The 14,628-nt window shown below is 42.5% G+C and overlaps 1 protein-coding gene across 2 annotated transcripts in view; it reads right to left on the minus strand.

Annotated features, from left to right (window-relative positions):
- Cped1 (cadherin like and PC-esterase domain containing 1) overlaps positions 1-14,628 on the minus strand; it is a 263,483-nt gene that overhangs the window by 223,077 nt on the left and 25,778 nt on the right. For both annotated transcript variants that reach the window (XM_076913661.1, XM_034519389.2), the window contains exon 2: positions 9,199-9,382. In XM_076913661.1, coding sequence (XP_076769776.1) covers positions 9,199-9,382 — 184 coding nt within the window. The remainder of the gene's footprint in view (positions 1-9,198; positions 9,383-14,628) is intronic.

The raw sequence follows: 14,628 nt of genomic DNA on the forward strand, positions 1-14,628 counted from the left end.
TCCGATACTGCCCTGAGCCCATCACTCACATAATAAAAAGCGCGTGCGATGGCTTCTAAGGGGAAACGTCCGACCAGGCAAAACACACTGTGCCTTTTTAAATGTGACCTTTGCTCTTTTGTCTTCCTGCTAAATAGTTACACAGCATATTAAAGCCAGGAGAGAGACCGAGGTGCTGGCAGTGGGGGAAGGGAAGGAAAAGGAATGAGAAGTTCATCAGACTCGAGGGTTTTCAGTTATCAGTGGAAGCGCCTGGCCTGCAGTACATATGTACAAACAGCCAAAGGGGACCAGCTCCAAAATGGGCCAGACTAGTGATTTTCCATCCCTTCCTGCCCTGCATTCTTCTCCTCTGACCATACAATGCCAGATGGAAGCTAAGACTAAAGAAATTTGCCCCAATAACAAGAGGTTTAAGGCTTTATCTAGTGTTTCTTCTTTTGTTCTGTCTCTCTCTGTTTCTCTCTGTCTCTTTCTGTGTCTCTCTGTCTTTGTCTCTTTGTCTCTCTCTGTCTCTCTGTCTCTGTCTCTCTGTCTCTGTCTCTCTGTCTCTGTCTCTCTGTCTCTGTCTCTCTGTCTCTGTCTCTCTCTCTCTCTCTGTGTTAGCATCATAAGCTGGAAGGTGGTATTTACTAATCTTCCTATACAATTCAATAACTCAACTCTCAACTCTATCAGAGACTTGCTTCTGTTCCACCCAAACTTTCTTACAGTAAGAGATGGACTTTTCCATCTGGACTATTTTGACTGGGTTATGCGTGCTCATCCTTAGTCTAGAGTTACTACAAACAAGCCTAGCTTGAAATCCTCTTGGTAAAAATGGGAATGCAAAAATATTGGCTCAGCCACATGAGGGTCTCTCAGAAAGAGTTTTTGCAATAGGAATACACTAGTTTTTATTTTCCGATTCTTGCTTTTATTTTCAGATTTCTGCAACAGCTAGAGAAATATATCTTCTTCAAAGATCTGTAAATAATTCTGACTTGACAAAAAAATATATTCTGTCAGAATTTTCTGAACATATTATTTGGAGTCTGTCTTGAAAGCAGGTCAACAACTCTGAGAAAATATCCATTCTCCTTTAGGCCCTGTACCATTCTGTGAATTAAGACTTTGATCTTCTAAACAGTACCTGGATGTTATGAAAATGAGGAATTTGATGGTGCTATTTTTCTTGGTCTTTTGCTTGAGTGAAGAATACATTATGAAAATCCTAGTTCATAAAATATATTTTAAAAAAAATAAACAGACAAAATGACATGGGTTGGGGTTTTGGCTCAGGGATAGAGCACTTGCTTAGCAAGCACGAGGTCCTGGGTTTGGTCCTCAGCTCCGGGGTGATACTTACACAGACAAAAATATGTATAAAAGATAAAATACATTTTGTGAAAGAAGGTATTAGAACAGCACAAATAGATCTTTTGCATTATGCTTTTAACATTACAACTGCAAAGAATAATGCAGAGGACACAGATAGGCCCTGGGGACAGTATGAAATCATTCTTGTTGCTCTCTAGGGTCACAAAATCAAAAGCTATATTCACACTTTCACATTCTCTTCACAAGAAAACATCTTTAGGCAATACCATTCACTACCTTGCTACCTTGCTTTCCAGAATTGTAGCATTCAGATAATGAACCATTATGTCTAAGAACATGGCCTCTCTAAATCTGCATGTCCTGCTCTGACTTTTCTGCCCGAGTTTCCAGTGTCCATTTACCTGTGCAAAGCATAGAGTACCTGCATCTAAGTAAGGTTGAACTCATCTGGTCTCTTCTCAAAGCAACAGGAAAGAGGACAAGAGATCCTTGAAAGTTCCCCCATGCCCCTGCCCAAAGAGTAGTTTTGGTGAAAGTCTCCAATGTGAACTTAGATGACATATAAATCCCAGGCTCCATGGACTGTCCTTGTTACATTTGTCCTATTTTCTCCATGACACTAGAATGGTCCATGCGTACAACATCAGTGTTCTTCTAATGTTACATAAGAATAAAGAGCTAAGCCAAGTGTGGAGGCACATGCCTGTAATACAAGGTAACTGAAGAAGGACTGTGAATTTGAGACTAGCCTGGGTTACATACTGAGTTCCAGGCCAGCCTGAGCTATCTACAGAAATCCTATCTCAAAAAATTCAAAATAAACAATAAATAGCTTACAAACTAAATTGTAAGAGAAATCTCATGAGATAGTCAGTCTTGAAACCTGAAGAGTGATGTATATTTTAATCTTCACTTCTTTGTATAGTCAATACTTATCTCTATATGGCAGGAATGATTTTAAGTAATCAGCAGAAATACATGTTTCTGTATTTGGGAAGTTTCCAGACTGCATGTAAGTTTAGGGTATTCTAAGACAATGTATTAAACATCGTGTTTCCAACCCAGACTAACTCAGGAGAATATGTAGGTTGAGATCATCCAATTTGAAAATCATGTAGACTGTCTAGTTAACTCTCAGTGACCTCAGCAGAACATCCATATGCTAGGTCACATTTTACACCCACTTTCCCACAGAGGAACATCACATTTTCCTCTCTGTAACTAGATCTCAGAAGAACTGCATTATCTATCATTCCTAGAGCCTTACTGTAGACTATTCTCAAGAGTCAATTTGAATGTATATACCCATTAAGAGTGTTAACCCAAACCTAGGGACCACAACTCTGCTTCTGTCTTACTCTATAGCTTACATTTTTGATCACCTGAGTCCATCAGTCCTCCCCAGAAGTTTTGGTGGTTGAGCCCTTCGTCCTAGGGATGGCTAATATTTATAATCATCTAGACAGGATCAAGACTCTAGGGGACAAGATTATGAGCATGCCTGCCAGGGATCATCCTTATGGTATGAAGTGACTTGAAATGAGGAGATTGGCCCACCATGGATGGTGCCATTCCTTGCCTGGGATCGTAGACTCTAAGTAGAGAAAGGATGCTGAACAGTTGCTGCCTTCATCAATCTTTGATGCTGATGGTGGCTGCCATGTGAGCAGCTGTTTCAAGCTCCTTCCACCTGACTTCCCAGCAAAAATGACTATACCTTGAATGGTGAGTGAAGATAAAGATAAAAATGGTGAGTGAAGTATGTACCAACAACAATAGCAGAAGGAACCAAGATAACATTTTCAGATAATTTAAATCTCTACTACCTTATAGAGTCATTTTCAGTACAAACAGTAAGGAAAATTTTAAGTAGCATTTTCACAGTGAGAGTTTGGGATAAAGATCAGAAGAGTAAGATGCTAAAGAAACATGTAAAGGGGAGCTTCCTTCTATATAACCTTAAGAAAATGTTTTTTGAGAAGTAGTCACTAAACAAACCTTTCAAACTTAGTTAAAATGTGAACATACACATAGACACAAACACCCACATATTTGGCTCTATTCTATGTATATATGACTATTTTGAAAGAACAAGTGAACGTAACTTAAAATACAGGAGGACCAAAATATATTAAACAAGCCAGATATGGCGGCTCATGTCTATAACTCTGGTACTCAGGAGAATTAAGCAAGAGAATTGTTGTGAGATTGAAATAGGAGAGGGAAGGAAGGAAGGAAGGAAGGAAGGAAGGAAGGAAGGAAGGAAGGAAGGAAGGAAGGAAGCCAGATGGAAAGGAATGAGGAAAGAAGGAAGAAAAGTAGACATGAAACAGGGAAGGGAGTAGTTTTTTCTTCTTTACTATATTATTTTTATTAATTTTTGAATGTATCTCTCACTCCATAAACTAAGTCTTTTATTGTATTTCCCAAGATCACATCTGGGTAAATTACATTAAGAAAGATATTGTCTTAGAGCACTGTTTAAAAGATGATTCTTCAGAACATGATGGGTCAAGTTTAATGTCAATACAAATGCTGAGCAGTACTTGTGAGGTAGGCCCTGCCTCTCCTAATGATGGTTTCACTGAAGCCCATTGCCATGGAATACTCCAGCCCCTTCTGGAAGATTCTGTAATAACCAACATATGGAATTTATTTTTCAATAGAAATGTTTCTCTTGCCCCCAAACCACTGCATTACTTACTTACTGTTGTTTATATTTTCCTTTTAAATCTGTTTAATATGTATACTAGTGGGTCCTGTGCGAGTCTGGAAGGAGTGGGTTAGCACATGTCTCTTTCTTCAGCAAACATGCGGTTGTTGCTCTAGATCTTTGGAGATTTCGGAGCAAAGCTTAATTCACATTATTGTAGCTAAGAAGGAATATCCATTGTGGGTCCTAATTTTATGTCTCCATTTTGGTACTTGGCTTATTATATGCTTTATTGCAAGACAAAGAATTCTTCCTGAATGGAAGAATTGTTGCAGCTTAAAAAAAAGCAAATCATCTCAAACCTAGGTTCCAATTGTCAGCTTATAATTGGACCAAGTTACATCTATTTATCCATCTAGGTACATCAGTCAAAATAACTTTCCCATAAAGGTGAAACCATCTAAATTTTAGAGTATAGGGCCACGCAATGTCCACTACAACTAAGCAACTCCATTGTAGCTAAACACAACTTGAGAAAAAAAAAAAGAGTGTGATTGTGTTCCAATAAAGCTTTATTTGCACAAACAGGCAACAGAACAGATTTGGCCAACCTTGGTAAGTAAGGCCTATTACTGTTTTGTTTTTTCCCAGAAAGCATTCCATCAAAACCCTTCAAGTAAGAAAACACTAATATTTTTCAATTTCAGTAGCTTTGAGACCAGGTTTGGATTGTAACACACAGAATGTGAAAGCATACAATATATTTGAAAGTTGAAAACTCTTCAAACACACATGAATAATTCCGATCTAGTATAAAAACTACTCGAAGTCGGAGTCTCTTGGGGCACATTTTACTTAAACTTCTACTTTTTTTTAAAAAAATAAACTTCTATGTTTTATATAAAACATCTATTCTCTTTTAGGCCACTGTGCACTAACTCGTTGATTTATTAAATAGTACCTGAGTGGTGGAAGAGAGACTATCTTTTCCTTAGAGAATTATGTTTCCCCGAATGCAAGGACATTTTGTCTATTTTTCAAAAGCAAAAGATTGGAAGGCCATGAGAGTATGTCTTCAATCTGTGACATTTTATAGACCTAGCACTAAAAGGACTATTGTACTTGTGCTGTTCTCAAAGCCTCTGTAAAGACTAAATGATGACTGTGAACACCTACACTGTTAAATTATAATGAATACAACAGTACAGCAGCAAGCAGAGTTTTGTGTATTTTTTTTTCTTTCTAAAATTTAATCCTGAGAACTGTTGCTCTTTGAGCCCATTGTCTATCCCTTAGATCAGTGTCTGTAACCTGACCACACGTACTCAGATGCGTGTGTTCTTAGCATATACAATTCAGGCCCCAGCCCAGAAGTACGAATGAGATAAAACGTAGGCAGGATTGTATTTGCTTCTTCTCAAACGGGGCTTGAGAAAGTGATTAAGTCTATTCGAGTATTACTTAGAGGTAAATATTACAACTACCTTTAACAGACATCCGGAGGTGAAATGATTCCTATAATCCCAGCTTATACGCTTTCCCAAGGGACTCATCAATTTCTCATATGCCCCCAAGGATGGAATTAATCACTAGGGAAGGATCTTATAGTTTACATTCTTATAGTTTAACGTTCTTATAGTTTACGACCTGATACTGCCAACTTTGTCTTTTACATGGCATTCATTTAATAGTATGAAAAAAAAAAAGAAATAATAAAATATAAAGCCCAGGGGCAAGAGAGTGGTTAAGAACACTGGCTGCTGTTCGTGAGGATTAGGGTTCTGTTCCCAGCACACGTATGAAGCTCACAACTGTCTGTAACTCCAGTTCCAGGGAATCTGACATATCTTCTACCCTGTGACGGCAACCTTCACACAAGCAACACACAGCCATATATACAGGTGAAGCACCTGCACACATAAAATACAATGAAAATAAAACAAAATTAAAAAAAAAAGTTATTCCACCAGTACAGGTTACACCTAAGAGTACAATGTTGCCTGTCTGGCCTTATGAGCCTTTTCTATATATATTTTCCTAACTTTTACTATTTTTTGTCATCCTGTAAAGGGCTTTTAAAAGTGGCTCTAATCTGGAAAAAGGTCACCTTTTCCTTAAAATAATGGCATAAAAGGAGAGCTGAGCCGAGTGATCAGGGCGAAGTTACGGCAGGAGAAAAGAGCAAGGAGAAACAGCATGCTTTTAGTAAAATGAAGAAAATAGGTCTCTCACTTATTTCCCTTCGTCTATAAATGCACTTTATCAACACATCAACAGGCTGCTGTGCCCTCTGCTGCACGGGCATACTTTGTCTTTAATGTCCTATTTTCAGATTGTGGGTTGGTCCCAGGAAGGAAGTGCAAAGGCAGAGTAAAAGGCATGCAGGACGGGGCTGGGCTCCAGGTCCTTCAGAATCCTTTCCACTTCCAAGCTGCTCAGCCTCAAGCCCTGAGTTCACACACACACACACACACACACACACACACACACACACAAACACACACACACACACACACACACATCAGTACAACTTCCTGCTCTGCACATGCCCGGGAGGTAAAATAACGAGACAGTAAACACGTCCCAGCAAAAGAAGCACAAGAATCCCATTCCAAAGAGGCATTTCCGTAGAGTGTGTCAAATGTCCAATTCAAATACAGCTTATAGGTCAAATTGGGGTTCGCATAAAGTAAGTTGTCATTTTCCTTTTAATCCCATATATGGTATATATTAGATTAGAAATACAGGGTTGTTTTATTTCAGGTATTCTCTGCACGGTGCTCCACAGTGAAAGAAAAAAATTAAAAACCAGAATCAATTTTCATACTTCACATATTGTGAAATTGGTCCTATTGCTGGAGGCAACAGGCAACAGAGTAAAGGAATGCAAAGATAAGCTGAGAGGATGTTTTTAAAGCTTGGGGACTGTGGGAAGGGGAATTGAATCAGCTCCCACATGATGAATGCTGGTGACATTTCACAGTTATCCCTGGTCATCAGGCCCAGCAGCTCCTCAGAGCTGCCAGATTCTATTGCTTCGAGCTGCCTTTGCACTTTCGTCCTACTTGGAAGCTGCAAAACAGTCCTCCTTAGCTTGTGTCAAACTGACCCACAAACATCAAGGGGAAGAGGTGATGCAATCCATCTGTTTTGCAGCTGGGGAAATTTAAAATTGAATTGAAGGTGAAATGCACAGATGATCCATGTCGTATCCACACTAAGTCAGGGGCGGCATCAAAACATAGTGGAATATAGGGATTTTAGATGGTCGTAGCATGCCATCGGGGCACTTGGCGTGACATCGAGAATGCTGGTCACAAAGCCGTGGGGTGTTAGGCAATCACCCCACTCAGTATGGGACGAGAGAGATGCTAATCGTTTTGTATGTTTTCATTATCCAAACATATTCTAATGAGATTTCAATAGATTTCAATGATGTCACTTCCAAATGTTCCACAACTTTAGCTTGTTCCCTTGGAATAGAACTAAAACAGGAGAAACTCTAAAAGGGCCACCAACTTTGTTTTCAGCTCTTCTCAACATTCCAGGGCTTACATATTCCTTTATGTTTTTCTTATTTGTAAACACAGGTCCACTGGCTTGGATTTCTAAGCCACTCCTGTAAGACAGAGAGCAGTATGTTGCATTCTCAGAGACCTGCCTTACAAACAATATACTCTCCACACCTCAAGACTGTCTTTCTTCTCATCAAACAGATCTTCATAGGTTCTAGTCCCTGAGACCTTCACCAGCCAAGTCTGAAGAGTGAACGAGGTCAAGTCTCATCCATCTTTGTCAGAAACATCTTGCCAACTTCCTTTCGTCCCCACAAGCCAGGAAAGGAATACCACACTTCCTGAGAAGCCAGCTTGCTACAAGTGTATCTTTGGGCACCAGAATCTGACTATTCTCTATCAAAGGCAGCTACCATGGAAAACAGCAGTCAGTTCAAATTATTTCTTTTGCCCTTCTTACAAAAAGAAAAAAAAATTATATGCACACACAACCTTTCCATATGTAGCATTTCACTTCTACAAATTCTGTGACTGTGATGTATTTCTTTAGTTCTCACATATGCATGGAAGGTGAAGAGTTAACACTGTCATTATTCCCTGAACAATACCCTATGTATATGAACTATGCGTGTTCGATTTGCATTACATTAGGTATTATACACGATCTAGAAGCAATTCAAAATGTGTGAGAGGGTTATTTGCAAAGGCTACCCTATTTCACAGAAGAAAGTTGGGTATCTGTAGGGAGTCCTGCAAGCAATGCTCTGTGGGCACTGAGGGATGGCTGTATTGTGCCATTATAAGAAGGAAAATGTGACTGGCTTACGCTGCATGCACAGTCTGCATGAGTGTGTCTCCCATGAGTTCAGTGCTGGATAATGAGTCACAAGAGACTAAGACACCAGAGGGACAAAGAAGAAGAACACAGGAAATTAGGGCGGGACTCGGGGCTTCCCATCCAACCGTTCCTTACACCACAATGGGCCATTTCTTCATGCAAAGATACAGTTTCCTCTCTTGGAATGGGAAGAGAATTTACCGTTCTCAGTCTTGGTCAGGCAGCGACAGAGAATGTTGAATAAGATAGTGAGTGCAAAGTTTAGCCGGGTACCTGCCGTGTGTTCAGCTGCTGGAGAGCTAGTTGCTGTTTGTCTTTTGCCTTCTCAACCTTCGTCATCTACTAATTTTCTTTCAAATAATTTATTTAACAACTTGTCTCTTAATTTTCTCTCCAAATGATAGAAATGAAAATACGTGGTGACTAACGGCGTGCATAATAAATGCCCTTACTACTTTCATATTTAAAGCCATCTGTGAATCCCATTTCAACTGGCTTTGTGAAAACAATTTCCAGCACATTCTACTTGCAGTCAAATGAAGTGGCAATTTTCTTAAAATATGGAGCAGTTGGGTGCTAGGCAGAATATGTATTCACACTCATAAACATAAACATTTTTAATGTAGCATTTAAACACGGGCTATGTGACTCGAAAATGCTACAGAAATACAAACAGAATAATTTCAGGAATAAAAAGATCTAACTAAAAAAGATTGAGAAAAAGGTAATAAAAAGAGACACAGAAGCCGGGTGTGTAATATGAGATATTTGATCACAGATAAAATCTTGTTGTATGAAACAGTTTGAGAGAAAGAAAATAAGCAACATTGTTGGTCTGTGGAGTAACTTTGAGAGTTACTTATTATTCTAACCTTGGTCCAGCAGCTCCGGACTTAGACCACCACCAAGCCTTTCTTCCATAGTGACAACACTGTAGCCATGCTGAACCAGAAGTAGCTTGTGTGTCTGAAGCTCCGCTCTGCTGTAGGAAGGAGGCCTGTGCAGGATGGCTTTTCTGCTGCGACTGCCGAAGTGTCTCTCAATCGATTCTTCAATCTAAGAAAAAAAAAAAAGGCATAAAAATTCAAGGTGGAAAAAACAGTACATTTCCATTGAAGGCCACCATCACCACATTCCAAGGCCATTCAGAAGGTTATCCTTCTAGTTCCTCTAGGGATGAAACACAAAAACTCTGACAAGGACGGAGACAATTGCAGGGAGGCACTGAAGGTGAACTGAACTGCTCTCACTGTTATGCAAAGATGAATGTTTAAAAACACAGAGCTCCTTAGGGGAAACTGCTGCCCAGAAAGACTGCATAGCTGCAAACGTAAATTAACAGTAATAGCCATCATCAAAGGAGTCCCAGCCATGTTACCTTTTCATCACATCTAGGCAAATAGAGAGGACTCGGACTCAAGAGAGGACAGGACCTGTACTGGGGACACTATTGATAAGAGGCAAAGATGAAAGGCTGGCAGTGCCGGTGGTGAATACTGATGGCCAACTTGACAGGATCTAGATTCACAAGGCAGAAAAACTTCTGGGCATTTATGCACAGGAGTTGCTGAATTGAGTTAACTGAGGCGGGAAGCCTCATCCCTAACACGGGCAGTATCATTCCATTGGCTATGATTTTGAACTGTGTATAAGAAGAAAGCAAGCTGAGTGTCAGCATTTATACCTGTCTGGGTCCTGTATCTATCTATATACCATATGACCAGCTAGTTCATGTCCCTGCTACCATGCCTTCCTAGAGATGATGGACTGAACTCCAAACTGGAAGCCGAAAGTTAGTTGACTTTGTCTTGTATTTTGTTGCATTGATGACAAAAATGACCAATTACTTTGTTGTTTGTCTCAATTACGATAGAGCAAGGTTGATGGCGTCTTCATGAGCCAGAAAGAGTCTTGGGTGAGCCAAAGAGCTACTGAGACTTGACGATTCAGGGTTCTTCCTGTAGTAGCCTGTTGCTCCCACAAAGACAGTTTTTTTTTTTTCTTCTTCTTCTTCTCACTACAGTGCTTAGGCTATTCCACGTATAAAGGGCGTTTCTGAGTACACAAGTAGAAAGTGGCAGAAATCTAAATGCATGTATAATCTCTTACTGGCAGGAACTGAGTGCTTTCCTGAAACTCAAGAGTAAGCCTTGATAAAGTGAGGTTGGCTTGAGGTGATGAGTGCAGACATTAGTTAGACAAGAGGCACAGAAGGCCAAGGAGGCGGAGCCAAAGGAGAGGTGCAGGAAAGGAGCAGAATCGCTTCTTTGTTTTGTGATTTTTTTTTAAAAAAATCTTCCATTGATTCTTTGTGAGTCTCACATCATGTACCCCCATTCTTGCTTCTCTTCCTGCCCCCTCATATTTACCCTTTGCCTTTGTAACCTCCCCACCAAAATAAAACACACACACATACACACAATAACAACAACATACTAAAGCCTAGAAAACATCTGATCTTGGAAAGCTGTAGTGTGTCACACTGTACCTCATAGTATATCCTTCTGTCCACACATCTTCACTTGCAAATATTCACTGCAATGAGTCACTGGTCCGGTTCAATATTTCTGGCTACTGTGACACCAATGCTAGCTCCTCATCATGTCTTCTGCTAGTGGTTATCCTGTTGTTGCCTTGTGTCATTAGAGATCCTTCAGCTCTGCATCAGCAGGGCTGACCCTTTCAAGCATCCCAACCATGTACAGACGATATAGGTTTTGGGGTGGGCAGATTCAGAGATCTGGATCTGGGTCTGGTTGATAACTGAGCTGATTAGCCTGCTAGCTCTCCCTTATCTGCACAGTAGGGCAAGCTCCCCAGCAGGGCTCTGGCTAGGCCAACCAATGTTGCCATCAGTAGGAGGCAGGGGCAGCTCTCATGTCCTTGTGGGGGCATGGCTCACCCCCACCCATGCCTTTAGAGCCAGCTCCACTGTGCTGCCTAGCCAATGTGTAGAGCCTACAAGTGCTGAAGCCTGTGAGGAGATAGGCCAGCTCTCCCGCTCTTACACTCTTGGGGCTGGCTCACCCACACCCTCTCCATCAGGGCCAGCTCTACCGTACTGCCCAAATGAGGTACAGGACCTGCTCTCCCAAATGCTGCAGTGGCGATGGGAAGTGGGTCCCACTGACCCACTCTCATGACCCCAAGGCCAGTTCTCTTGACTGCTGTAGATGATGAGGGGTGATGGGGGGAGGGGGGGGCTTCACACCCACACCCACACCATCTCATTCCAGTCCAGTAGAGGGGCCAGCTCTCCTTCATTCTGTCCTTGTGGCTGGCTCACCTGTTCCCCCTTAACTAGGGCCAGTTCTACTGTGCTGCCCAGGAGAGGAGCAAGGCCCGCTCGCAGGAGGGCTGCAGCCAGCAATGGACAGTGCCAGCTCACTTGCTGTCATGACCCAGGAGTCTGCTCTCCGGACTGGACTGCCCCAGATGGCAAGCGGTAAGTGGGGGAAGGCAACACCCTTGTACCCTTACCACCTCAAGGCAGATTAGTGGCAAGGACAGTTCTCCCATGCCCTCAAGGTTCGGGCTGGCTCACCTGAGCCCCATCCACCAGGGTCAATTCTGGTGTTCTGTCCAAGACAGGCTCAGGGCCTACTTTCTCCCATGCCCTCAAGGTTCGGGCTGGCTCACCTGAGCCCCATCCACCAGGGTCAATTCTGGTGTTCTGTCCGAGACAGGCTCAGGGCCTACTTTCCTGAGTGTTGCAGCTGGTGAGGGGAAGGGATAGCTCTCCCAAGCTCGTGATGCTGTAGGCATCTTTCCTGACTGCTGTAGGTGGCAAGGATTGGCAGCAAGTGGGGAAGGGGCTCTGTCTCTGCACCCCAAAGCAGATGAGTGGTGGAATCAGCTCTCCTATGCTAATACCCTTGGGCTGCCTCAACCACAACCCCACAACCGTGCCACTTGGGCCAGCTCCACTGTGCTGCCTGAGTGTGGCACAGGGCACACTCTCCTGAGTTGCTGGTGAGAGATGGGCCCAGACTCACACATGGCTCTCAGCAGCATTTTGGGCTGAGACCTCACTATGGCCGCAGGCGGCAAGGCTGACCATTCACTACAGGCTACTCCTCTCCACCCAGGCGTCTCCAGCTTCGTCTCTCTTCATGGTACTCAAGCTGCTCCACTTCTCTTTCTCTCCCACCTGAACACCACGTACTTGCACTTTGTGGTGACTTCTGCTTCTGGCTGGTCACACGGCAGGCAGACCCCTGGGTGAGAGATCCTCTATCTGTGCTTCATGATGTGGTGGTAAGCAGGTGGCTATGGCCCGCCTGTGACATGCACTGGAGGGTAGGTCTGTGGATGGCATGGCCATCTCTGTCTGTCTTCCTCCTCCCTCACTGCATTGCCTGGGTTTGATTTGATTTGACTTGATTTGTATGAGTCCTGGGCATAAAACAGCTTTGGCCACCAAGCCAGGCATCACGCTAGGATAAACAAAGGACTGGCCATCTGCCCTGCCCTGACTGATGTAAGTCAGGTGACCCTGACCACCAACAAGGTGTCTCCTTGTGCATTGCCTGAGAAGCAGAAAATCACTTCGAACGGCAGCTATCCATGACCTTGTCCATTTAGTGAGTCTGAGGCATAAAGAGGCCCATGATTTCCATTATTTAATTACGTTTCTTTCCTTTTCTTACTATTTCCATTAATGGATTAAGTTGACTTCACTTCATCTTAAATTTTTTTTTAAGTTTGCACATGTCTGTGTGGGATATGTGTGCCTATGTGTGGTACCTGAGGAGTTCCGGGTTTCCTCGAGCTGGAGATTCAGGGGGTTTCAAGCCATCTGACATGAGAATGAAACTGAGAACCAAACTCTGTTCTCTGGAAGAGCAGTAATTGCTTTTAAACACTGAGGCATCTTTTCAGGCACTAAATCCACTCCTTTCTTGAGCACCCAAGGCTGTTAGAAGCTGTCTTCCAACACTGGTCATAGAACCCAATTATTGCCAGACCTGCTTCCCATTTTGTTCTTTACATGTCACTTCACCTTCCACACACAAGGCCTTTATCATCTCATCGATCCATCAAATGCCAAACAATCCCCAAACATTTAATCACTATCTATCATTGAAAGTTTTAATTGAGATGCATATTTCTATCAGAGTTTGAGTTAGGATTACTACTGCTGTGATGAAATACCATGACCAAAGCAAAGGGAAGCAAAGGGTTCATTTGGTTTGTGATTCCATATCACTGTTCATCAACAATGGAAGTCAGAACAGGAACTCGAACAGGGAAGGAATCTGGAGGTTAAAAAATAATGCAGAGGCCATGGAGAAGTTCCATATGGGGGCTGGCTCCCTATGCCTCGCTCAGCCTGACTTCTTATGGAAGCCTGAACCAACAGCTCAGGTATGGCACAATCATATCAATCACTATTCAAGAAAATACCTTACAGGCTTGCCTCCAGCCCACTCAGTGGAGGCATTTTTCAGTTGAAGAGTCCTCCTCTCAGATGACTATAGCATGTGTCAAATCCACGTAAAACTGTCCATCGCTATGAGTATTTATGAAAGGATTTTACATCTCTCCTCCATGTTGGTTACCTCCTCCGAGCTAGGCTCACCTTGGTCGCAATGTGTGTCCTAGCACACTGTACATGCCATATAATTAACAAGGGAGGATGTTTAAATTAATGAGCTGTAGTGCAGAATCAAAGTCTCTAACACTACCCATGGAAAGAAGAGATAGACTTAGCAGGGCATGATGCACATAACCAATGACAGCACTCAGAAAGTTGAGGCAAGGCTATCAAGATCAGTTCAGCGTTAGCTAGAGTATACAAAGAGACTGTCCAAGAAGAGAAGAATAAAATGAAAACAAGAGGAGGAGGAGGAGAAGGAGGGAGAAGAGGAGGAGAAGGAGGAAGAGGAGGAGGAGAAGGAGGAGGAGGAGGAGGGGGAGTAAAGAAGTAAAGGAGAAGGAAGAGGAAGGAGGAGGGGGAAGGAGGAGGAGGGGGAGTGGGAGGAGGAGGATAAGATACTGGCAACTCAGCTGCAAACTATTGCTGTTTGCAACTGTGCAGAGCAAAGCCTAGTGAAAGCACAGCATACAAGCTTGTTCCCCTAAACTTTCTAGCACTATTCATGTGATCTTTGACAGTATCTCTCTTCTGGGAGTGCTACAAGGGAGAAAGAATTAAGACTTGTAAAGCACCGAGACTCATGATTTCCACCTAGCAAGTACTGTGCCTGTGCTTTTAAAATAGTCATGTATCATAAAGAGTAAGGAGCCAAGGAAATGTTCTGAATTTGAGCTATGTATGACACATACGAGTCTGACGAGCA

Source organism: Arvicanthis niloticus, chromosome 15 (genome assembly GCF_011762505.2).
Source record: "Arvicanthis niloticus isolate mArvNil1 chromosome 15, mArvNil1.pat.X, whole genome shotgun sequence".
Lineage (NCBI taxonomy): Eukaryota > Metazoa > Chordata > Mammalia > Rodentia > Muridae > Arvicanthis > Arvicanthis niloticus.